Below are 24,730 nucleotides of genomic sequence, written 5' to 3' on the forward strand. Positions count from 1 at the left end.
CAGCCGGAAGGAAACAATTCAAGTATTGTGGAAACACAATCAGGATAACACAAGATTTAGCAGCTTCTACATTAAGGGTCCAGAGGGCATGGAGTATGATATTCCGGAGGGCAAAGGAATTAGGACTACAATCTAGAATCACCTACCCAGCAAAACTGAGTATAATCCTTCAGGGTAAAAAATGGTCATTCAATGAAATAGAGGACTTTCAAGCATTCCTGTGGAAAAGATCAGAGCTGAATAGGAAATCTGACCTTCAAATACAAGACTCAAGTGAAACATGGAAGAGGTAAACAGGAAAAAGAAATCATAAGAGACTGATTAAGGTTGAACTGTTTACATTCCTGCATGGAAAGATGGTATTTGTAACTCATGAGTCCTTTGTCAGTATTAGGGTAGTGGCAGGGAAAAAATTATGTTTGGATAGATAGACAGATAGATAGATAGATAGATTTAGAGGACACAGGGTGAGTTGAAGATGAGGGGATGATATCTGGAAAATAAAATTAAGGGGTGGAAGAAGATTATACTGGGAGAAGGAGAAAGGGAGAAGAAGAATGAGGTAAAATATCTTACATGAAACATACAAGAAAAGGCTTTTACAGTGGAGGGGAAATGGGGGAAGGTGAGAGGGAATGAGTGAATCTTATTCTTACAGGATTTGGCTTAAGGAGGGAATAACATACACAATGGGGTATGGAAATCTATCTTACCCTAAAGGAAAATAAGAGGGGAAGGGGACAAGAGAGCAGGGGGTTGATAGAGGGGAGGGCAGATTGGGGGAGGGGATAATCAAAAGCAAACACTTCCGAGGAGGGACAAGGGTCCAAAGAGAGAGAAGAATAAATGGGGGGTAGGATAGGATGAAGGGAAATATATTCAGTTTTTCACAACAGGACTACTATGGAAGGGTTTTGCATGACTCCACATCTACAACCTCTATCGAGATGCTCGTCTTTTCAATAAGGGTGGGTGGGGAGGGAGGAAGGGAGAAACTTGTAACCCAAAGTTTTAAAAACACATGTTGAAAATAAAAAAAATTAAAAAAAAAAAAAAAGAAAAGAAAAATAAGGCCGCACTTGTCTGATCTCTGGTCCGCCTCTAGCATAATACTCACCTAATAAACTGGGATCTGCTCGGACCATCTTCTGCTTCTTCTTCTTCTTGCCACTCTGCACAGCCTCAAAGTTCGTTTGCTGGTTGTTGCTCTGGTTGGTCTGAAACACCGAGTGAAGTGTGCTGTGGTTCACGGCCCACACAGAGTCCTGCAAAAGGAGCACACGTGGCCAGTCAGAGCGTGGCCTAAGCCCACGTTCCCCGGGGCAGGCTCAGCTGAGTGCTGGGTCAAGGATGAGGCACACAGCCCCCGGCCAGCCGCCTCCACAGTGGCTCTGGGTCTGCGCAGGGCCCCGACTGCAGTGGCAGGCGCGCCCCAGGCAAAGGTTGGCCTCCTGGGCTGCCCTGACACAACTGTCCAACTGCTGAGATGCCACTTCAAATTTTGTTCTAGTTTCAAGTCTTCTCTCCCCAACGAGATTCTAGAAGACAGAGACCATGCCTCGTGTTCCTTTGCCTATCTCGTGAGACACAATTCAGTGCTGAATAATAATGATGATAATAATTATTATCATCATTATTATAACAGCAATAATGACAATAATAACCGACGTTCACATAGCATTTACTACGTACCAGGCACTGGACTGAGTGCTTCACAATTATGCCATCTGATCCTGGGAGGGAGGTAGTATTATCATCCTTATTTTACACATAAGGAAACCAAGGCAAGTAGAGGTGAAGTGGCTTGGCCAGCGTCACACAGTTACTATCTGAGGCAGGATCTGAACTCCTGTCTTCCTTAGTCTATCTTGGTTCTCTAGCTATTGGCCACCAAGCTGCCTCGGCAGAGAAAACATCAATACATTCTCTGCCAATCTGATCGACAAGGTGATGGACGTGGGGGCAGGACAGAGCAGTCCAGACTTTTCTCGGCCTTTGGGGAAAAACCAGTTGACGATCGCCTCTCTTTTTCACCCTCGTGTTATGTTTATCTTACCTCACAGGATTCCATTCTCAAGTTCTCCTAAAATCTCCCCCCTTCAATCCTTCCTCCCACCTTCCTAACAGAGATCTGGCCATGTTACTCCCCTGTGAAAAAGTCAAATGCCTGCCTATGAATCAATGCAATAAGTCAAAAGCAAACTCCTGTGCTCCCGGAGCTCCTTCTACCGGGTGACACAGCACAGACACAGATAAGTAAAACAACGAGGCATTTCAAGAGGGAGACAATGCTACCAATGAAGGCAAAGGTGTGGGCATGGGAATCAGGAAAGGCCTTCTGGGAAAGCAGGTGGGAGTCAGATGGGAGAAGACTTTAAACTCTACTCTCAAGAACTTTATAGGGGCAGCTAGGTGGCGCAGTGGATAGAGCACCGGCCCTGAAGTCAGGAGGACCTGAGTTCAAATCCGGCCTCAGACCAAACACCTGACACGTACTAGCTGTGTGGCCTTGGGCAAGTCACTTAACCCCAACTGCCTCACCAGAAAAAAAAAAAAGGAATTTTATAGTATAGGTCACTGAAGGAATATTAATCTGATAGCTATGTGGATAATGGGATCAGAGAAAACAATCTCTGGGAGCAGAGAAGAATGCAGAAGCTTTTCTCTCAGTCTGGCAAGCAGGGATGGAAGCTTTGACTAATGCTGGGGCTGTGGGAGAGACGATGGAGAGGGAGAATCCAGGAGACCTGTCAACTGACTATGTGGCAAGGACGGTGGAGGAGAGCGAAAAGTCAAGAAGGATGACTCAGAGGCAATGAACCCGGTCGGCCAGAAGTCCCAGGATTCCCTGCAGAGGGAAGTTCAGACCCTTCTGGCTGGTCCTCCAGTTCTTCCGGAAGCAGGCACTAGCCTGCCTGGCCATCTTCAGTCCAGACAATCTGACTGCCTTAAAGCTGCACTGCCTGAACTCCCCCCTTTTCTAGACCTTTATCTGCACTATTTCCCTTTTCCATCCCTTAAAGACCCTCAGACACAAGAATCGACACACATCTAAGGAGGATATGCCCTTTCCTCCTCGACTGGCCTTACACGATTCATTTCAAACGTTACCACAAAACAGCCATGCCTAGCAAGTGATCAGGCCCCGTACCGGCTGCTGCTGTTGCCGCTGCTGGTTTGCTTTCTGTTTGGCACGGCGCTCAAGAAACTGCTTGGCAAACTCCTTGGCCTCCGAGGTGTCTCCTAAGTAGGCCCTGATGTAATCATGTACCTCATAGGGAGATTCCACTTCCTTCAGGAAAGAGACAAATGTGGGAACTGCAACACAATGAGAAAAAATGACTGATAATGGGACAAGTGACCATGTGCAGGAGGGGGAGCAGATGCAAATATGGACTTAAATTCTCTAGCATCTGTGCTGCTAATGCTTAGATCACAAAGCAGTGACTCTGTTCTCCCTGCTTTATTTTCCAAAGGAGGCATCCCTTGCCCACCTAGGGTGTCCTGGCCCCCAGCACAACACAGCCTCCTTCCCTCATTCCCAATGCCGCCATCGCCGCTGCTCCTTACCGTCTAAGTTGTTGGCCGTGTTCAGCGCGTGAAGCATCTGCTCACACCACTGGGTGAATCCATCCTGGGCCTTGTTCACTCCCTGGAAGAGCTTCAGAAGCTTCTCCTCTTCCTCCACCTTCTTATTCTGCCTGCTAGAAACCCCTACGGACTTACTAGAGCAAAGCAAAGAGAAGTCTGATGTTACACTCCCAGAAAGAGACCCTCGTGGGCCCAGCACAAAGCGAAGCCAACAACAGCTGGCTGCCTTGGATGGAGGGCATGGGGACGAGCTGAATGACAGCTTCATCAGGCTGGGTCCCCAGAGGGGGCCCTCCTCACAACAGCAGTCCCCAAGGCTTCAGTTCTGAGGCAACTCTCTACGCCCCTTTAAGGTCTAACTAGCAGATTCAGATTTCTCAAGTAGAAAGACTTCTAAATACAACAGGATTCAAATCAGTCCTTCACTCAGACACCATTTTAACTGATTCAAGACAAGTGAATAATACCAGCAAATGTATTCACTTAATTCACTTCCAAGTTGGAGAGAGGCTGTATAATTCATAGATCTGCCAAAGAAAAAAAAGGGAAAAAGAAGCATGACACCAATGATAAGCCATTACAAAGAACAGTGCTGGGCAAAAGTGAGCACACTGACTTGTTCATCCTGGACAGAAACATCCCTTGATATTTAGGGAGCTTGTTACTTTCAAAAGTGAAACAGAGATAGATGGAGATAGATAGATAGGAAGGAAGGAAGGAATGGATATATCTATAGATCTATACAGATATACATAGACAGATATACACACACGTACACATAATGTAGCAGCAAAAATTTCAATGAATTCCTTAATAAAGGGTATGCAGGTAGGCGATGAAGTGGATAGAGCACTGGATCTGGTGTTGGGGAAGATAGGATCAAATCTGGCCCTGGACACTTACTGCTTGTGTAACCCTGGGCAAATCACTTAAGTCCTATTTGACTCCATTTCTCATCTGTAAAATGGGGACACAGTGGAGAAGGAAACAGTACACCACTCCAGTATCTCTGCCAAGGAAACCCCACGGATAAGTCCACAGGGTCACACAGAGTTGGACAACAACAGACTTCCAGACACCTGGAACATTCTGAGACTCCCACTGGACAAGACCTGGCTATTGTTTCGCAGTGGGCAGCACCCCGAGGACACCCTCTGACCCAACACCAGATGAGTCACAGGGTAACAAGGTGCAGTGATGTTTTAAGCTGCAGAATTTAAAAATTCTGAAAGGTTTATATTTGTAAGAATAACAAAGATCTCTGGCATAAATGCCTGAAGCCCAGAATAAGCCAGTGAGCCCACGATCGTTTTCTTCAAATGATATTCAGCGAGTTTAAATCCCACCCTGACAAGTCATGTGGCGACCGGGGATTTCTAATTCACTTGAAAAATGGAGAGAGAAGTGATACTCTGATAAAGCACGCTATGAGGAAGAGCTGTATAGCCAACAGCAAACTACCAAAAAACCTTCCCTGAAATCTGTCACTAAAGACTTTTTTTTTTTTAAGAAAAGCTTAGACAAACTAATTTGCCATAAAGAAACAGGAATTTGTGGTTGGGACCACCAAGATATGGCCTCTGGACAGGACTGCCAGGTGGACAAATGCTTACTTCTGAGGTCTGCAGAGCGATCATCACGAGGACAACGATCTGGAAGGGAAGCCAAGTGGCTTCCAGGCCACCACCTACCTGAGGCTGGCGTTGCTTTTGTTCTTACTGGAATTCCTCGGCCCCATCTCCTTCACAGCATCATCCCAGAATCCCATGTTGGAGTTTTTGGTGTCGGCATTGCTCCAGATACTACTAACGAGGTCTGACGCCCATTGGCTAGGGGGGCTAGTGTTCAGAGAGCCCCAGACAGAATTCCCGATGCTGGTGTGCAGGTTAGAGTGCTGGGGAGAAACAAGAACAAATGTCTGGCGATATGACAAGGGGAGAGGGAGGCCCAGAAGGCAGATAAAACGGAAAGGAAACGGAGCGGCCTTCTGTGAGGTGAGTTCTGAGAAAAGGGGGCTCACCGGGGGATTGCGGACCCTGTTGGGCTGCTGGTGCTGCTGCTGCTGCTGCTGCTTCTGCATCTGCCGGGCCTCCTCCTGCTGAATCTCCAACAGGGACTTAGCGGTGCCCGCGGGTTTGCTGATATTGCCCCAACCAGACAGTTTCTGCTGCTGCTGCTGCTGCTGCTGGAGGGCTTTCATCAATTCCCGCTGCTGGCGCCTTTGCTGTTACAAACAGAAACAGGAATCCTTTAGAAAGCTGGTTTCTAAGAGACTGTTACCAAACCCCACCCCACCCCACCCCCACAGAGGCACAGATCTTTACTCTTTTATGGGTCATAAACTGTGACAGTCACTTTATCTACTAGAAAAAAAGCTCTCTGGACAGAAGTGGTCAAAGAGGAAGACAGGACTGATATGGGAGTTCAGGTTTATTCGTGCACAGTGTTCAATGAAAGGCTGAAACCATGACTCCTAAACGGTCTTCACCTTTCTTACGATTTATGCACATTTGTTACAAACGCGAAAAGCTGGGAGACTTTAAGGCATGAGGGGCAGGAAGCAACACTCTTCCAGGATGACAAAGGAGACGCCGCAGCGCATCAATCACAGTTCCAGGCAGATACCAGAAAGCAATTCCAGAAGTCGTTCAGGAAAAACTGGTACGACAAAATCTCTCTGAAGAGGGACGTTCGGTTCTACTAATATCGATACGACCATCAAGACTGAATTTGTTCCAGCCCCGAATCACAGAACCAGAGACTTCTAGTCCAAGCTACACGTGAATCTCCACTGCAACATTCCCCAAGGGTGGCCACACACCCTCAGGCTGAATGGCTGCCCATCCCACGGCGGGACGACCCTCACCGGTAGGAGTGAGACATGGCGTCACATCTCAACTCGCGTCTTTGCAGCCTCTACCCACTGGTCCCTCTACTCAGCGTCCGGCAAAGCCAGTTTGTTCCTTCTTCCGCAAGAGAGCTTTCAAATACTCGCAAGCAGCCACCATGACCCCCGAAGTCTTCTCTTTTATAGGCTAAATAACCCTGGTTCCTTCAACTGAGGCTACGGAACACTGGGTCAAGGCCCTTCCCAACTCCAGGGGCCGGCTCTGGGACGTCCTTTAGCTGATCGAAGCCAGTCTCCCAGTACAGCACCAGCACTGAACACAACACTTCAGCGGTGATCTGAGAGGGGCACGTGACAGAGAGAATCACCCCCGACTTGTTCCTGGAAGCTGTGCTACACTTCATGACGGTCCTAGAGCTTTTTGGCGCACCACCCAACACTGATTCGTGCTGAGCTTGAAGTCTAACACCTCCCAATCTTTTCCAAGCTGCTATCTGACCGTGCCTTCTTGACCCTACGTGAGGCTGATTCTGTGAGTCCAAGTGTAAAACTTTTATTCTTAACGAACTCATCTTACACTATCAATAGTCATACCAATAACCAAAATACTCCAACCACTAAAATTTCAAAATTTTTAAACCTCACCCCATCAGACTGGCAAAGCTGAGAAAATGGAAAATGGAAACTGTTGGAGGAGCTGCGGCAGAATGAGTACTGATCCAAGGTTGGTGGGCCTGTGAATCAGTCCAATTCACTGGACTGTGCATACTTTGAAGAGCCAGTGATTAACACTCTTAGGCACAGACCTCAGAGATGAAGGGAAAGGCCTCATATGAACAAATTTTTTACAGCAGCACTTTTTTTTGTACCAAGAACTAGAAAGAAGGGGAGTTTCCATGAGCTGGGGAATAGCTAAATGTTAGCTGAAGATACTCATCTTCACGCAGTGTCACCTATATTCTAGCCACTGCCTCCATCACAATATGATTACTCCAACCACTCAACTGGTTTTGATGCTGGAGATGAAAAAGAAGGCAAAACACAAACAGTTCCTACTCTCAGGGAGCTCGAATTTTAATGGGGGAGACAACATGTAAACAACTGGGGACAAATCAGATAGAGCTGGAATAAATTAGGAAGTAATCTCAGGAGAAAGGTGCTGGCCTTAAAGAGGATTAGGAAAGGCTTTTTGTAAAAGATGGGATTTTAGCTGAGACTTGAAGGAAACCAGGAGGGAGAGAAGAGGAAGGAGTGTGTTCCAGGCATGGGAGATAGCTACTGAAAAAGCCTGGAGTTGGGAGATGAAACAGCAAGGACTCCAGCATCACTGGAGTGCAGCAGAAGAGTACATGAAAAGGAGTAAGGTGTAAGAAGGCTAGAAAAGGAGAAAGAGACCAAGTTAGGAAAGGCTTTGAAAGTTAAAAAGAGGATTTTATTTGATCCTGGAGGTGATAGGGAGCCACTGGAATGGACTATAGCAGTTAGAGACTGGAATGAAGGTGTTATAAAGAGGCCAGGTGTGAAGTGATGGGGACCTGCACCACAAGGGTGGTATACTTTGTGAAAATCTAGGTAAAATCCATCTAAAGCAGCACTGCTGTCCCAATTCAGTAATCTTGTCAAAAACAGACACAGGTTTAGTTTGGCATGACCGGTTCCTTCGTATCTGAGGTTTCTCACCCCAGATGGAAAGGCAGCAGCCACTCACAGGTCTGACCCCACTGATCCCCTGCAGAGCACAGAAGCTCTGATCAACACCATTTCCAACCTGGGTCAGTTTATTTCACCCTAAGCAGCCTAGATCCCCCCAAACATCTCAATGAAGCTCTAATGCCTCAAAAAAGATCATGATGAAGAAAACCAAAACCAAATAGCTCTGAAGTCCTCTATCCGGTCTAGGATTACACAGAAATACTGCCTAAATCCCATGAAAGATCAGAATTGAAACAAGTTAGGGTAGAACAGCAAAGAGTTCAAATAGATAAGTCCTAGAGCAGGACTGAGGGCCAGCACAGTGCCAGCAACCAAAGAAGACAGACCACTGCCCAGGACTGGGCCCAGGGCCCACCTCAAGGGTCCTAATAAAACAAGGTCAGACCAGCGCACAGAAAAGCACTGGCCTATATAACCTACCCTCTTAACCAAGGGCCCAAATAGCCTGACCTGAACCACAGCAGGAGATAAAGTCGGACCAGTGCCTACTAGGCCCTGGCACAAGCCACAGCAGGAGAAAGGGCCAGGCGGCACCTGGGATTGTGCAGGAGGCCCCCCATAACAATCAACACCACTTTATTGGGGCCTGTCAAGGGCACCGCAAGGCACAAAGCCAACATTAGGTTCAGGGCTCTGTGAGGACGCAAAGAAGGCACCAAAGCCAAACTCTAAGTCAAGTCACCAGGAAACTCAACCATAATCCAGGAATTCCTATAGAAGGTGGGGCCTAATCTTGAGCTCTGCATCCAGGTCCAAGCAGGGCCGGACCATGCTCTCCAAGAGGAGAAAAAGGAACAAAGTTTGACCCAAACACAAAACCCCAATTCAGAAACTGTGGGTGGGATATGAGTAACATAAGACAATGCTCAATACAACAGAGAAATACCTTGGACTGAGAGAAGTCCAAGAGGTAAACTCAGAAGAAAAGACTAACTCCACAAGTCCAAAGAGATGTTCACAGAAAAGAAGATCCTGTCCACAAGGACTACAAGAGTACCTGGAAGAAATGAAACAAGAAATACAAAATGTAATGTTAAAGAAAACAACAGCCAAGAAGGAAAGAATGACAAAGAGAATTAATAGCTTATAAGAGATGGTGGTAGATCTTACCCCAAAACTGAATTCCCTGAAAACAAGAATGAGCCAAACAGAAAGCAATGAATTCAACAAAGATAATAAGAAATACTAAAAATCTGTAAAATGATTGAAAAATAAAAACAGGAGAAAATATAAAGCATCTATTACAAAAAACAACATACCTGGAAAACAAGTCAAAGAGAAATAATATGAGAATTAAAGGACCACTAGAAAATCCTGATTTTTTTTTTTTAAAAATGAAATGAACAGGAGCACTATGACAAAAACCAGACCATTCAGGTCAAAGAAAAAATGTGGCAAGCAGCCCAAAAAAGAAATACCAGGGTGCTACAGCCAGAAACACATAGGATATGGCAGCTGCCACTGTAAGGAGAGAAAGCTGGGAATATGATATTCCAAAAAGCAAAAGACAAAGGTTTACAACCAAGAAGCACTAAGGCAGCTTAGCTGGTACAATGGCTAGAGTGCCAGACCTGGAATCAGGAAGATCTGAATTTAAATCTGGCTAGAGGCACTATCTAGCTGGGCAAATCACTGTGTGTGTGTGTGTGCGCGCGCGTGCGTGCGCACGCATATACAACTCAGTCTCCTCATCTGTATGGATATAATAATAACATCTGCCAACCACGATTGTTGTGAGGATAAAACGAGGTGATGTTTGCAAAGCACTGTGCAAACTTTAAAAGGCTAAAACTGAGTAGAAACTTGGAAATACAAATACAAGAGTCAAGAGACAAAAAACGGTCAAGACATCTGATTAACTGCAAAAGACTGAATGATGATGAATTGTTTACATTTTAATATTAAGGTATAGAAGAAGCAAATGTCTTCCCAGAATCCTTAAAATGAGGGTCAGAGAGAAAGTTAAGAGAGTCTAGGGGAGGGGGGAGCCCACTAATGGACAGTTATACTCCATTTGAAGAAGGAAATGAAACGGAAACAGAAATTTTACTGCGAAGAAAATTTGCTATCTCACACAGTAGGGGTATATGATATAGAGAATACATACACATGAAGAAAGGAGAGAGGAGAAATAAGCATTCCATGAACCTCACTTTCATATGAATCAGATAAAGGAAGCCAGAACATGCACACAGAATTTGGTATAGAAAAACATGACACTCAACAGTGAAACAGGCAGAGGAAGATGAAGTAAAACAAACTCGAAGGTCAGAGTGGAGCACTGGGGGGGAGGGAGAAGAGAACAGTGAGGTTTAAAAAAAAAGGGGGAAAGCAAAGGAGAAGGGGAGGGGGGAGAAACAGATAGCTTCAATTATAGATCATTGGTGTGGAGTAAGCACTTTTTTCTTTCACCACCTTCTTTGTAAAGAGTAGGATGAAGGGCCAAGAGAAAAAAAAAGTACAAGAAGACAGGATGAAGAGAAGCACAATTAATACTCATCATCATGAGTGTGAATGAGATGAATTCATCCATAAGATAAAAAGGATAGCAGAATGGATTAGAAAGAATGCAAAAATACGCTGTTTACAAGAAACACTTCAAAGAGTCAAGTGGCAGGAGCAAAACCCAATATACTTCAGGTGAACTCAAATGAGAGTGAAACCATTCATGACTTCATAAAAGGATTCAATTAAAAAAAAAGACAAGATAAAAGGAGATAAGTGAGGAAGCTAGATCATGCTTCAAGGCACCATCGATAACAAATTCATTTACCTTTCCAAGCTTCTTACAACTTACTACCCGTCACGCTGTGATCCAATGCCACTGTCCCTGCACATGACACTCCATCTCCTGACGCTTGAGTGTTTCTCGTCCCCTATTCCCAGAACTCTCTCTTCCCTGGATCTCCAGCTAGAGTGCCTAGATGCCTAGACTGCCTGGCTGCCTTTAGGTCTCGGCCAAAAGTACATAACCACAAGGTCCTTGGGAATGGGGTGTGTCTTTTTGCTTTTTTTTTGTATCCTCAAGCACTTCTTAGCAGAGTAACAGGCACACAGGAGGTGCTTAACAAAGCTAATTCTGTCTCTGTCTCTCTTTGTCTCTCTCACACACTCTCTCTCTCCCTGTCTGTCTCTCTCTGTCTCACACACACACACACACACACACACACACCCCCCTAACCAAAAGATAGACAACAAGTGATAGAACTGAATAGAACTTTAGAAATGTTAGCTATGATAGACCGCTACAGATTACTAAATAAGAAGGAAAAAGTTACATATATATCAGATGGGCATTGTGCCTTTAATAACTGACAATTCTTTAGGGCATTAAAAAAATAGAAATACCAAATATATACTTTAATGATAACAATGCAATAAAAATTATGTTCAGTAAGTGGACTTTAAAGAAAGAATTAAAACTGGAGACTAAATGTAATCTTAAAGAACTGATAGGTCAAAGAACAAATCACAGAATCAAAAGAAAATTTCAAAGAAAATAACAACAATGAGATAGTACATTAAAATTCTGGGGACCCAGCTAAAGAAGTCATTTGAGGAAATGTAATTATCTAAGCCTATATATCAATAAGATCAATGAATTGCAAGTGGAACAAAACAAAACAGAACTCAATAAATACCAAAACACCCCACCAAATTAAAAATCCTAAAAAAAATCAGAGATTAAAAAGATGTCAAGGAGGGGGTGGGGGCGGGGAGAATTGACCTGAAAAAATAAAAGAAATTTTTTAAAAAAGTAAATGAGTGAAATAAACATTTAGTTTGATGAGAGGAAAACCAAATTACATATAACAAAACTGACAACTTATGTGAAATTAATATTTACAAAATCATAAAATACTCAGATTAACAGAACAAGAGATTGTGAAAATAACACAATCAATATTTAACATAAACTCTAGGAAGAAATGATTACTTCCCTTCTTCTTCTCCACAAAATATTCCCATCGTTTCTACCTAAGCAACCAGTTCCTCTTCCTTTGCTAGTTCTTCCACCTTCTGGAAGCACGAAATTATTATAAAGCCAGCCAAAATGTCATGGGCTTTTGTGGCTCTAGAGAAGGGCTGACCAAGTCAAGCCCGCCTTCACTACTGTATCATGTCTCTTTGCCAAGCCTGGGATCTTTTCGCCAAACTAGGCTCTATTTCCTTTGGCTGCCAAGCTGGTCTGTGATATGTGCTGATGACAGAATCACTTCCATTCTCCTCCCACTGATCTTCACTCATATGCTCTCCACCATGTTTTCCCACCTTCGTTCCTGGATTTCTTCAAGAAAATACATTCTGCATCTGGAATGCTATCAACCCCATCCCCATTTTTACTTCTCCTGTTTCTTTTGAATAAGGTGTATTCATCTCGAGTTGTACTGTATTCCAGTCATGGATTTCATTCCAAGTTCCAGCGATATCTAGGTCAAATGTGCCTCTCCGCATTTTGGTCCTCTAGCCCCTCTTGTTTACTGCGAACTCTGGACATTTCTGCATAGACATTGCAGGTCACAGGCTTAACTACTGGTTCCTTCCATTGTTTTTGCCTCCTCTGAACTTCCAAGTGTTTTCAGCACAATCTTTCTTTGTGGCTACGGTCTGTGGTTTCCAGCTTGGCTAGTGGTTGTCCTTCGTTCTCTGAAGAGGACCACACCACCATCATTACGCTGTGGTCGGGGCACGGTGTGTCTGCCTGTGGCTGATCAGACCACTTTGAGCTTAGAAGGCTCTATCACAGAACGGGCACAAGCAGTCTGTGTGAGCATTTCGAGGGGAGACGTCTCTGGATTTGCGCACCTCAAGCTTCTTTTCAGCTGCTGCAATTCTGCGTCGTTCAACATCTTCTTTGATGTGGGCGTGCCACGTTACGCAATCACGTCCCAAGTTCTTCAGAGAGACCCGGACAGTGCCCTTGTCTTTCCTCTGACCACCGTAGGAGCACCCGCCTTGGGTGAGCTCTCCATAAAATAGTCTTTCAGGCAAACACACGTTTGGCATGTGAACAACATGGCCGGCCCATCAGAGTTTGAACGCTTGAGAGAGGATTTCAGTGTCTACCACCTCCTCCCATCAGGTGATCTTTAGAATCTTCTTAGACAATTCAAGTGGAAGTGATTCAGTTTCCTGGCATAGTGCTGGTAGAATGCACAGATTTCACAGGCATACAACAACGAGGTCAGCACGACGGCTCTGTGGACCTTCAGTCTGGTGGACAGTCTAATGTCTCTTCTCTCCCATGCTTTCACTTGGAGATTCTCAACCCCTGAGCTAGATCTGGCAATGAATGCATCAACCTCATTATCTATGTGGACATTTCTGGAAAGTACAGTGCCGAGGTAATTATGCACAGCATTCTAAATTTCTTCGTTGGTTGTAACCAATGGTGCCACTAATGGAAGGTGTGGAGCTGGCTGGTGGAACACCTGTGGTTTTTTGGGTGGTGGTGTTTATTTTTTTGGTGAGGCAATTGGGGTTAAGTGACTTGCCCAGGGTCACACAGCTAGTGAGTGTTTTGTGTCCAAGGCTGGCACTCTATCCACTGTATCACCAGCAGAGAATTGATCCATAATCTGTTGCATCTCAGCCTCAGAGGCTGCACTGAGTGCACAATCACCTGTGAACCAAAAAAAAAAATCACATGCCAACTCTCCCTCCACTTCAGTCTTGGTTTGTAGCCTTTTCAAGTTAAAATAACTGACCATCAACGTGATAACTGACCTTGATGCCACTTCTGTCCTCATTAAAGGTGTCTGACAGCACCGCTTAAAATGTCATGCTAAAAAACACGGGAGCAAGCACACAGCCTTGTTCCACTCCACTAGCGACTGGGAAAGTATGTCCAGAACCCAGGCAAGCAAGGCGTCATGAAACTGATGTACAATACTCATGGACTCCAGGCAACCAAATTTTGACATAATTTTCCACAAGCCCTCAAAACTGCAGTATCTAAGGCCTTGGTCAGATCCATGAACACTGTGTACAAACCTCTGTTTTGCTCCTGGCATTTCTCCAGGAGTTGTCAGGCAGCAAACACTGTATTGAGTGTTTCTTGGCCCTTTTTGAAGCCACAGTGGCTCAGGTAGATGACTACCTTCCAGGTGAAGGATCAGCCTATCAAGGAGGACTTTGGCAGAATCTTGCCAGCAATGACTACAAGGGACCTCCCCACCTCCGCTGAAACAGGACAATCAACTTCCTTTACCTTTATAGAGATGGAAAATGGAGGAACCCTTAAACTACTGGGGATAACCTCCTCTTGCCTCGTAACCCAGAAAATTTCAGTCAGCTTTTGTATGAGCAGTATAAATCTCAGCTGGAATAAAATCAGTACCAGGCCCTCTGCCACATGAGAGCAGCCTAATGGCATTCAAAGCCTCTTTCTCAGTTGGAAATTTGGTTAGAAAGGAAATGATTCCAACGTGAGATATACAGTCAGTGGTTTCAGCATTGATTGATGATGGTCTGTTGAGAACATTAAGTGTTTAGCCTATCTCTGCAGGATCACGTCCTTATCACTAATTAGCGTGGAGACTCTATCAGCAGCAAATAGCTGAGATGCACCATTCGTCTTTGGCCCATAAATAGCCTTCAGGGCATCACAAAAGCTCATTGATTATTACTACCAACATAAAACCAAATTTTTATTGCAACTGGGTAAACAGAAGGTAGTTTGGGTGATGAGAAGGTCATGAGATGCATAAGTCTTCAGTAGTAAGTAACCACTGCTGTTGCTGTTTCCAACTTCATTCCTCCCAAGGCCTCCCTGCCAAGTCTGGTAGTCTGCGCCAAATCTTGCACTAAAGTCCACTAGAGGGGCAGCTAGGTGGCACAGTGGATAGAGCACCAGCCCTGAAGTCAAGAAGACCCGAGTTCAAATCTGGCCTTAGACCAAACACTTGACACTTACCAGCTGTGTGACCCTGGGCAAGTCACTTAACCCCAGTTGCCTAAAAAAAAGAAAACAAAACAAAAAACAAAACAAAACAAAAGAACAAGTCACCTAGAATTATAAGCCTGTCCTCTTTTGGCACATTGTTTGTTGATGGGAGTCTTCAGGTCATCGTAAAATTTTTCTTTGACTTCATCAGGGTTGGTCATGGTGGGAGCATAGGCACTAATGATATCACGGTTCTTTCCTGCAAGTGGCAATCACATTGTTGCAAGACTGTCATTCACTTCTTTTGGGAGGCACACAAGCTTGCTGATTAGATTAGTTTTGATTGTAAAACCCACGCGAGCCTCCTGGTGCTCCCTGTCACTGGGGCCACTCCAGAAAAACGCGCAACCAGCTCTGACTTTGGTAACCTGGCCTTCATTTGCCAGCCTCGTTTCACTCAGGGCTACCATTTGGATGAGTTCTTTAGTAATAAGAGTTGTTCAACTCTCAGGCCTACTGAATTTCACCTTGTCCATAAGTGTGCGCACATTTGTTGTACCAATGGTGAGCGAGATCATCTTTGCAAGTTTTTGTACATTTTTTTTGTGTTTCAATCACAGAGTGGGGTCTCTGCCTACCACAGCAAGCAAGCCAGGGCTAAGTAAAGCAGACAATTTTTAGGGCACCTTTTTAAGCCCCTTCCTCCCGCCAAAAAGGGTGCTCAGACACCCAAGGAGCTGCTGAATCCCACTGCTACTTCAATACAGTGAAAAAATAACTCTATTGCCTGGGCCGTATATAGGGTTGTGACTACAGCTCCCAGTGCATTCTCACCTGCTGCTTCGTCACTCGCCTGTTACCATAGGACTTTGCGATAGGTAAAAATGTTAAAATGGTTTAGGAGATATCTTTTGATTCATGCGTAAATGTACTTAAGTGAGACAGAGTTGTGTGAAATTATCGGCCTCACTCTCTCTTCCAGAGTCATCCAAGTCCAGCGGTGAGACAAAATCAAGATGACTGGGGATGGCTCGGGATGCAGTAGATGACCTGCATGTCAGCCAAGCTCACAGTGCTCCACGGCACCTGCTTCAGCCATCGGAACAAACTGTTCTCAACTGCCCATTCTGCTGGGCAAGGCTTCACATGCTTGGGGCAGACACTCCCATAACTCACCAAACGGTTTGATAGCCCTTGGTTACCCTCAACCTGGTTCAGCCCATCTGCCAAAATGGTTTACCAAGGTGTGGCCACTGCGCATGTTACAGCTTCTTGGAGTCACAGGTGAGAGTTGGGTGAATCAGGTGGACACCAAAGGTAGAAAGCGGAACTGAAAAGCCCTTGGCAGCCCTCACACCAGAGGTACTAGGCTTCCCTAAACACATCCTACATTTCAATCTCTAGTTTAGACAGATATGGGCAGCCTAATGAGAAAAGAGGGGCAGCTAGGTGGTACAGTGGATAGAGCGCTGGGCCTGGGGGCAGGAATACATCTTCACAAGTTCAAATCTGAACTCAGACACTCACTAGCTGTATGAATCTTAAGTCATTTAAGCCTGTTTGCCTCAGTTTCCTCATCTGTAAAATGAATTGGAGAAGAAAATGGCAAACCATTGCAAGATCTTTGTGAAAAAAATAAACAAACAATAACAACAAAAATGCCAAACAGGGTCACGAAGAGACAGACACTACTGAACAGACTTTATAAGGCTTCTGGCCAACGCCTTGCATGTGGTAAGAGACACATATAAAGGCTTAGTTCCCTTTGGTATGAAGGGGAAAGTGCTGGCTCTGGAGTTAGAGAGCTGGTGTCCAAACTCAGGTACCCTGTTGTCTCTCTTCAGCATATAGGAACCATAGATGGTTGATACTGCCAAGATATCAGGTGCATCAAGGTCTTTCTATTGCAAAGATTTTTAGAAATGATATGGGAAGGTAAAGGTTTGGCATTTATTAGCAACATACCTTAAAAATGTTATCATTTTTAAAAATGTAAATTGAAGGTGTAAAAAAAAAAAAGTTCTTTTTTTAAAAGGCTTTCCCTTGATGCACACATAGCTTTTTTGTTTCTAATCACAAATTCTGTAGCAAGATAGACATTTTTGTCAATTGTGTAGGTGACAGGAATACACATTGATGAGATGAGCTATGGTATCACTGCATCTGCAGTATTTGTGCCCCTAAAGCAACCTTTATTAAACCCCAGGGTTTAGAGAAGCTAGTCCCAATGTCACTACCTGTGTGAACTGGACCACAGTGGATAGAGCACCAGACTGGAGTCAGGAGGACCTGAGTTCAAATTCGGCCTCAGATATATAACACTCACTAGCTGTGTGACCCTGGGCAAGTCACTTAACCCCAACTGCCTCACCAAAAACCAAAAACAAAACCACCTGTGTGAACTCAGGCAAGTCACTTGGCCCATACAAGGGCCTCAGTTTCCTCATCTATGAAACCAGGAGTTTAGACCAGATGACTTGTACAGTCCCTTCCAATTTCAATTTTGGATGCTAGGATCCTGTCCTGAAAAGTGGACTTTTTTGTGAAGGGGGGCAAATGCAGGCATATGTTTCTATCTTCCCTAAAAGGAGACTGACAGGGCACTATCCCTCTTTGTACATGGATTCTCTGACCCTTCAAGTTTCTTGTAGTCTGATGGGAACTAGAAAACGATGGCACTAAATAAAATTCCCATCTACACAAGTCCAAAAATGCTGTAATCTTGAGGACACAAGTTTGGACTCTGGAGCCCAAAGAGTCAAGTCCCCATGGCAACTCAATCACTCCCCTTGGGCTTCCATCGATTCTCCTCTGTGAAATGAGGAAACTGGCCTCGATGGCCCGAGGTCTCCTCTAACCCTCGATCGAGAAGGCTATGAACATCCTAAAGAAGCAGGATTCCAGAGGAAGCTCAGTCATCTCAATGAGAAAAACGATGCCCCCTGTGGTCTCAACCGAGAGCTAGGCATGGGACAGCTGAGAGACGAGAGGACGTCACAATGTGCTATTAGGATGTGAGCACCAGAGCTGCCAAGGGGAGGGCTGGCATAGAGGAAAGGCTTTTTTGTAGACAGAAGACCCTGGAAGCGGTCTGACCTCTCGGGGATGCAGGCCATTCTCCAAACTGTGCTACAGCTTGGCCCTCAGCTGGCTTGGGTGACAGGCGTCTCTGCCTGGACAGGTCCCACCTCCTGCCCCTCCCCCCCCCCAACATAATCCACATTCAGGGGCATAAACAGGTTCTCAACTGCACTTCTCCCTTCTTGGACTGCCCCCCAGGAGCCCAAGATAAGACATGGTCTGGAATGATTACTCCACCACAACCTACGTCTCCAGGACACCTCATGAGCACCATCAGCCAGCCCATCCCCTTCTGGAGGGGAGGAATCCTAGCTTCCTTTTGTACAAGCTGTTCTCAGCATCCCAAGTTGGATCGCTCTGTATACACCTTCTCATGTAAGTAATATATACTATGCTAGGTTCTATAATGCCATAATTAAAGACTACAGTTCTGCCACTCTTGAGGTAAAATGGATTTTTGTGGGGTAGCCAGAGACACTAAGGACACTGGTTTTACAGGCAAATGTCTCTCAAGGTCCAAACAGACAAATCCCAAATGCCTAGAAGAGCCCTCTGGTACCCAAATTATACATTAATAGTGCAGAAAACAGCCTGGGGCACTATGTGCAGGCTACACCATACCTGGATGTACAGACTGTAAATCTAGATGACATGAACCTACAACCAATCAAGGAGACATTTTGAAATTATGTAACACTTTGAGCCCCCCAGATTCTGTGCTGGGCCAACTGTGACAATGCTAGAGCTCTGCCAGCACAGAGCACAATAGCTGGCTGACCGATACACCCTTTCCATTTGGAGGACTTACCTCTTCTCGAACCTGCCGCTCTCTTTCTTCTTCTAGCTTTTGGATTTCTGCTAATGATAGTGTTGTCTGAGACTGACAGGCCCCAGAATTAGACTGCTGGCCCCATGTGGAAGAAGACGGCAGCTGAGTAAAAATAAAACGAGAGCACTTAAGACAGGATAACGAGACATCAAGACTCAGAACGTTCAACACAGGCATCTTGCCATATCTACTTCATGCCCTATGCTGACTGAAAACAGCATCTGAACTGGCAGCGCAACCTCTCATGTCATGACAGAATCTCTTCTCAATCATTCTGATGTTGTCCCCCAGCCTTTCCTCCCTCCCAGAAGTGATGAAGCGCTCATTATTTCACAAAGAAATCTACTTCATTTTTTGAGGCATTTTAATTATCAGAAACTTTTCTGATTCTTAGTTAAGATTTCAATGTAAATACATTTCTATTTGCTGGTCCTAATCCTGTCCTCTGGAGTCTCTTTGCCAGGAGTCTCCGCTATTTGAACACAACATTCTTACATTCTTCAGGTACCAGCTCCTAAAATTCTTCTTCACATCACATGATTTCTAGTTTCTCATGCCATCACAACTGCCTTCCTATGAAACACAGCCCAACTTATCACATAATCTTCCAAAGGTACAAACACTATAGGGCTAATGTCTCCCTTTGTCTAGACATCTCATTTCTTATTAGAAATCAAAATGAAGATTTTTTTGCCATCATTTTTCAACTTGGTTCAATCTGCCTTCAGAGCTCATTAGCCTTTCTAGCCATGAAATGCTAGAAATGTTATCAAGGTAAGTCTCCTTGATATTATTTTAAACTTAATTTCAAACTTAAGTACAGGAGTTATTTTTTAAACTTAAGTACAGGACTTTGTTTTTTCTCAGTATTCCATATTATTTCTATCCTGGCTTTGTGTCATCTCCAGCTTTCACAAGCAATATGCCTCTATCTAGATCACTGAAAAAAATGATCAAAAAGACAGAGTTAAGTAGAGAGGCCCAAATGGCAGGCCATTGGGGTCACAGAATATTAGAAACGAAAGGGACCTTAACAGTCATCTAATCCAGCCCCCCACCCCAAATTTACAGACTAGTAAACTGAGCCTAAAAGGGAGAAATCACTTGGTCAGAGACCTGCCTTTGGGCTAAAAGCAATCCAGACTCCTGGGATCCAGTTGCCTGCCTCTCCTTTTAATCTACCTAGCTGCATGATCATCCAGTCCCCATTTCTTGATGGCGTCCAAAAAGGCATTTATACAACACCTTGCTACAGTCTGTAAACACTGGGTAGAGTATTTCCATGCCTTGCCAGTTATAAACTCTAACAAAAAAAAAAAAGAGGTTAGAGTTTTGTTTTTGTTTTTTAGGCAATTGGGTTTAAATGACCTGCCTACGGTCACACAGCTAGGAAGTGTCAAGTATTTGGTCTGAGGCCGGATTTGAACTCAAGTCTCTCCTGACTTCAGGGCCAGTGCTCTATCCACTGTGCCACCTAGCTGCCCCTGCCTGATTTGTTCTTGGAGGGCTTCTGGTGTAATGAGGAAGGGTGAGAGGCAGCAAGGCTACATTATCCCTTTTCTTCCATCTTTTCCATCTTCACTTAAATGGATAGAATAAAAAGGCTTGGAGGACTTGCACCTCACCCCAGATAGGTGAGGAAAGAGAAGCACAATAGAACGGAACCATCCAGCTGCTTTAAAAATTGAGTTCAGATCTGTAAATCTAGAGAAAAATGAGCTTGATTGTGATTGGCTGCTTGGTTTATATGATGGTTTATGAAGATTTGTTCTTGGAGGGCTCCTAAAGGGTCTGTGTGGCACTGCCTCCTTTGATAAATCTGCATAAACCTTCATAGAAACCATGCAGCCAATCACAATCAAGCTCATTTTTCTCTAGATTTACAGATCTGAACTCAATTTTTAAAGCAGCTGGATGGTTCCTTTCTATTGTGCTTCTCTTTCCTCACCTATCTGGGGTGAGGTGCAAGTCCTCCAAGCGTTTTTATTCTATTCAATTGTTGTAAAATCAAAAACAGGCTGCTTAGGCAGCTGAGACCGCCAAAGGGTCTTGGAGAAGGCTTCTCTGCACCAGTCCTGACAAGAAAGAAAAGGACCCCAGAGGATGGAAGCTCCGTGTGGGCAGGAAATATGTCACTTTAGGCTTGGTAGCCCAGAGTCCAGTATGGTAGTAGAGTCTTAATAAATACTTGTTAATTGACTGCTAGATTTTCAACGAGTCAGGCTGAAATTCTGAATAAGAAGCAATGAGTTGTGTATTGAGAGTTGCAAACTGATTTCCTTCTGTCTATACCTTTTACCCACTATTTCCATCCTAAAATGATATATAGCCACGTGAACACCTATTCTTTGATCTATTACTACTCTCAACAATCTAGCCATTTAGATTTAATCCTGTTTTTCCCTGAGGAGAACAAAGCGTATTCTACTGAGAAGTCAATGCTGATTCTGATTTTTCAAAGCAGAAAAAAGTAGTAACATGACAAACATCTAGAATTATAATGCTTTAATATTTAAAAAGAGATTTTCTGCCAACAGCCTGTGAGATAGCTGTGAACACATTACTCATAATATACACATGGAAAGTGAGGCTCACATAACAGTAGTAACAGCAGCACACACTGACATGGTGCCTTTCTGTTTGCAAAATAGTTCCAAAATAATTCAATTTAAGCAGCTAAAGTACTATTACACCCATTTTAAAAGTGAGAAAATGAAGGGTAAAATAAGTTAAGTGACTCTTCTATGGTTACACAACTACGAAGTCTGAATCTGGGACTGGAAGCAGGACCTGTGTGAGTACCATGAAAATACTTTTCCTACTATATTGTGATGCTACTAACATGAGGCATTCAATCATGCACTTTTGTTAATTTTCTTTTCAAAAGCTTAAGGAAAAATGTGTGAGTGTATCTGGCCACCGCCAACAAGGCAAAACTATACTCCATTTTCACCATCTCACCTGTCACAACAACATGTATAAGGCACTTCTCCTCATCAGAAAAAAGGCCTGTGGGAGTCAACTCCAGGGCCTCGAAGCAATCTTCCACTTTTCACATGTTTAACATCGCGTTCAAGTCTGTACACGTACCACCGGCCTTACACTCTTTTCTAAACATGTCCCTTTGTTCAAAGCCTTCAAACTTTCCCCTTTATACTCCTCCACTCATTTCTCACATCATCCAATTCCTTCCACTTCTCTTCCTTTTCCCTATCGAGAAAATGACACATACCACTTTATCATGGATAAAAACACTGTTTTTAAAAGATACTTTGGCTTCTTTGGAAGAAAGCAACTTTTCTTCCCAAAGGGCCCCAATTCTCCCTCCTCCCCCTGGAGAACTTATCTTACTCATTTCAATGCCCACCTCTATAAAAGAGATGAATCCAGAATTTGATATCTGTAACCTTGAATATTCTCTTGAACTTCAACCCCAAATCTCTGTATGTCTGCTAAAATCAACCACAGTCTCAGCACCTTTCCTTCCAAATCAATGATACAATCATTCTCCTTGTCAACCCGGGGGGTGGGGAAGAAAGCCCATCCTCCCTGACCTTTCCCTTCGCCCCTACACATCCAATTGTACTGTCTTCTGCTGCAATCCTTTCCCTTTCATTCTCGGTGCCATAATCCTCCATCAGGTCACCACCACAAGCTTAGTGGAAGACTAACTATTCTCCCTGGCACATCTTACCCTTGTCCAGACCATCTCGGGCATTATGTGTCAGATACAAGACACTGAAAAGTCCTTTGTATGCCTCATCACCCTACTCCAAAGTTTTCAATGGGTTCCCAACGTCAACAGGACAATGCGCACGTTCTTTATCTGGCATCCAAGGCCCTTCATGATTTGACCCTTATCTGCTTCTGTAATTCTTCCACTACTCCCTTAAAAGAAAGCTCCCTCCAACCTATACAGTCTACGCACAGGTCCCGAAAATCGCCATGACTATTCCTCTCTGTCCTGCTCCTACCCCTGCAGCTCCAAGGACCCAGCATTGCTATTCTGTCATATTCCTCTGGAGAAGGAAATCCTTCCTCCTACTTGCCCCTCCAAACTGGAAGCTCTTTGGCGGCAAAGACATAACCGTGGCCTCATCTCCTTGGGGGAAGGTCAGCTCACCTTCATTTGGGCAAGCTGCTGCTGCTGCTGCTGCTGCTGAAGGCGCCGCAAGGCCTCCTGCTGCTGCTGCCTCTGCCTCATCAGCTCCTTCTGCCGCTGGAGCTCCAGCTCCTTGCGTTTCCGTTCCTCCTCCTCGTGCCGAAGCCTGGCCGCCTCCTCTTCCACCCGCAGTCGGTTCTCCTCAAGCCGACGCTGGGCTTCCTCTTCTTCCCTGGCCCACCTGGCGGCCTCCTCTTCCTTCCCATAAAGAGAGACAGAGGCATGAGAGCACTGAAAACATCTGGGTCACTTTTAAGAGGCACATGTTGTCAAAAACATGTTCCATCTCAAACATAACTACTATAAAGCTACTATAAAGTATTCCAGGGTCATTCAAAATAAGAAACAACTCATTGCCAGCTTAACTTAGGCACGTAAGAGGCATTTATTCCTGAAAGAAATTCAGTTTCAAAAGGCCGTGTCTAGTGAAGGCATCAGTATGTCTCTTCACCTGATAAGTCATCAACCTGTTGAACCAGCATCAGTCTTGAACTCACTCTAAGCACTTCCTCTTTCACCCTCTCTTCATACTATTCAATCCATACATCTGATTGCAGTCTTACAGAAAAATGACTCCATACAGAATCACATACCTGGAAGGGCTTGTAAAGGCCATGCAAGTCCAGGCACTACATTTTCCAAATAATTTAAGTAATGCAAACAACATCAGGCAGTCAAGTCAGTCAGTGGAAGGTCTACCCTAGGGCCTCACATTGCAGAGCTGAAAGCATACAATGACTCACAATTCAAATTTATCAGCACCTAGATAATGCTGTTGATTGCACTAAAGAAGTGATTTTATGATTCTAAAAGTTAATTTTACCTACACTAATTTATATATTCAATGCCATTCCCAATTAAATTACCAAAAAATTATTTTACTGAATCAGAAAAAGTAGTAAGATTCATCTGGAAGAACAAAAAGTCAAGAATATCAAAAGAACTAATGAAAAAAAATTTTAAAGTAAGGAAGGAGTTTTAGTAGTACCAGATCTTAAATTGTATTATAAGGCAGTAATTACCAAAACTATCTGGTACTGGCTAAGAATACAAAGGGAGATCAGTGGAGGCAGATACACAATTTACAGCACCAAATAAACATAGTAACCTTGTATCTGACTTAAGTTTTAGGGATAAAGAATTCATTATTTGGTAAAAATTGTTGGAAAAACTGGAAAGCAGTATGGCAGAAACTGGGCATAGACCAGTATCTTACACCATTTGCCAAGATCGAAATGGATACATGATCGAGATATAAAGATATTACAAGGAAATTAGAAGAACACGGAACATATTATTTAACAGGTTTATAGATAGGTAAACAATTTGGGAATAAACAAGAGACAGACAGCAGAGTTAGGTATAAGATGGATAATTTTGATTATATTAAATTAAAAAAAGTTTCTGTATAAATAAAACAAATGTAGCCAAGATTAGAAGTAGAAAATTGAGGGGGAGAAGTTTTAGACAATTTATCAGATAACGTTTCATACCTAAAATACATAAAGAACTTTTTCAAATCTATAATACAAGTCATTCTTCAATTGATAAATAGTCAAAGGATATGGACAGGCAGCTTTCCAATGAAGAAAGCAAAACAATTTATAGTCATATGAAAAA

General features: G+C 44.0%; 1 protein-coding gene across 1 annotated transcript in view; it reads right to left on the reverse strand.

Annotated features, from left to right (window-relative positions):
- Positions 1-24,730, reverse strand: part of GIGYF2 (GRB10 interacting GYF protein 2) — a 115,695-nt gene that overhangs the window by 7,832 nt on the left and 83,133 nt on the right. Inside the window, exons 20-26 of the mRNA XM_027875274.1 lie at positions 23,072-23,308; positions 18,928-19,050; positions 5,612-5,815; positions 5,283-5,485; positions 3,571-3,725; positions 3,152-3,318; positions 1,118-1,265 (exon numbers count right to left, since the gene is read on the reverse strand). Coding sequence (XP_027731075.1) covers positions 1,118-1,265; positions 3,152-3,318; positions 3,571-3,725; positions 5,283-5,485; positions 5,612-5,815; positions 18,928-19,050; positions 23,072-23,308 — 1,237 coding nt within the window. The remainder of the gene's footprint in view (positions 1-1,117; positions 1,266-3,151; positions 3,319-3,570; positions 3,726-5,282; positions 5,486-5,611; positions 5,816-18,927; positions 19,051-23,071; positions 23,309-24,730) is intronic.

Source organism: Vombatus ursinus, unplaced genomic scaffold, assembly GCF_900497805.2.
Source record: "Vombatus ursinus unplaced genomic scaffold, bare-nosed wombat genome assembly UNPS02014808.1, whole genome shotgun sequence".
In the NCBI taxonomy this organism is placed as follows: domain Eukaryota; kingdom Metazoa; phylum Chordata; class Mammalia; order Diprotodontia; family Vombatidae; genus Vombatus; species Vombatus ursinus.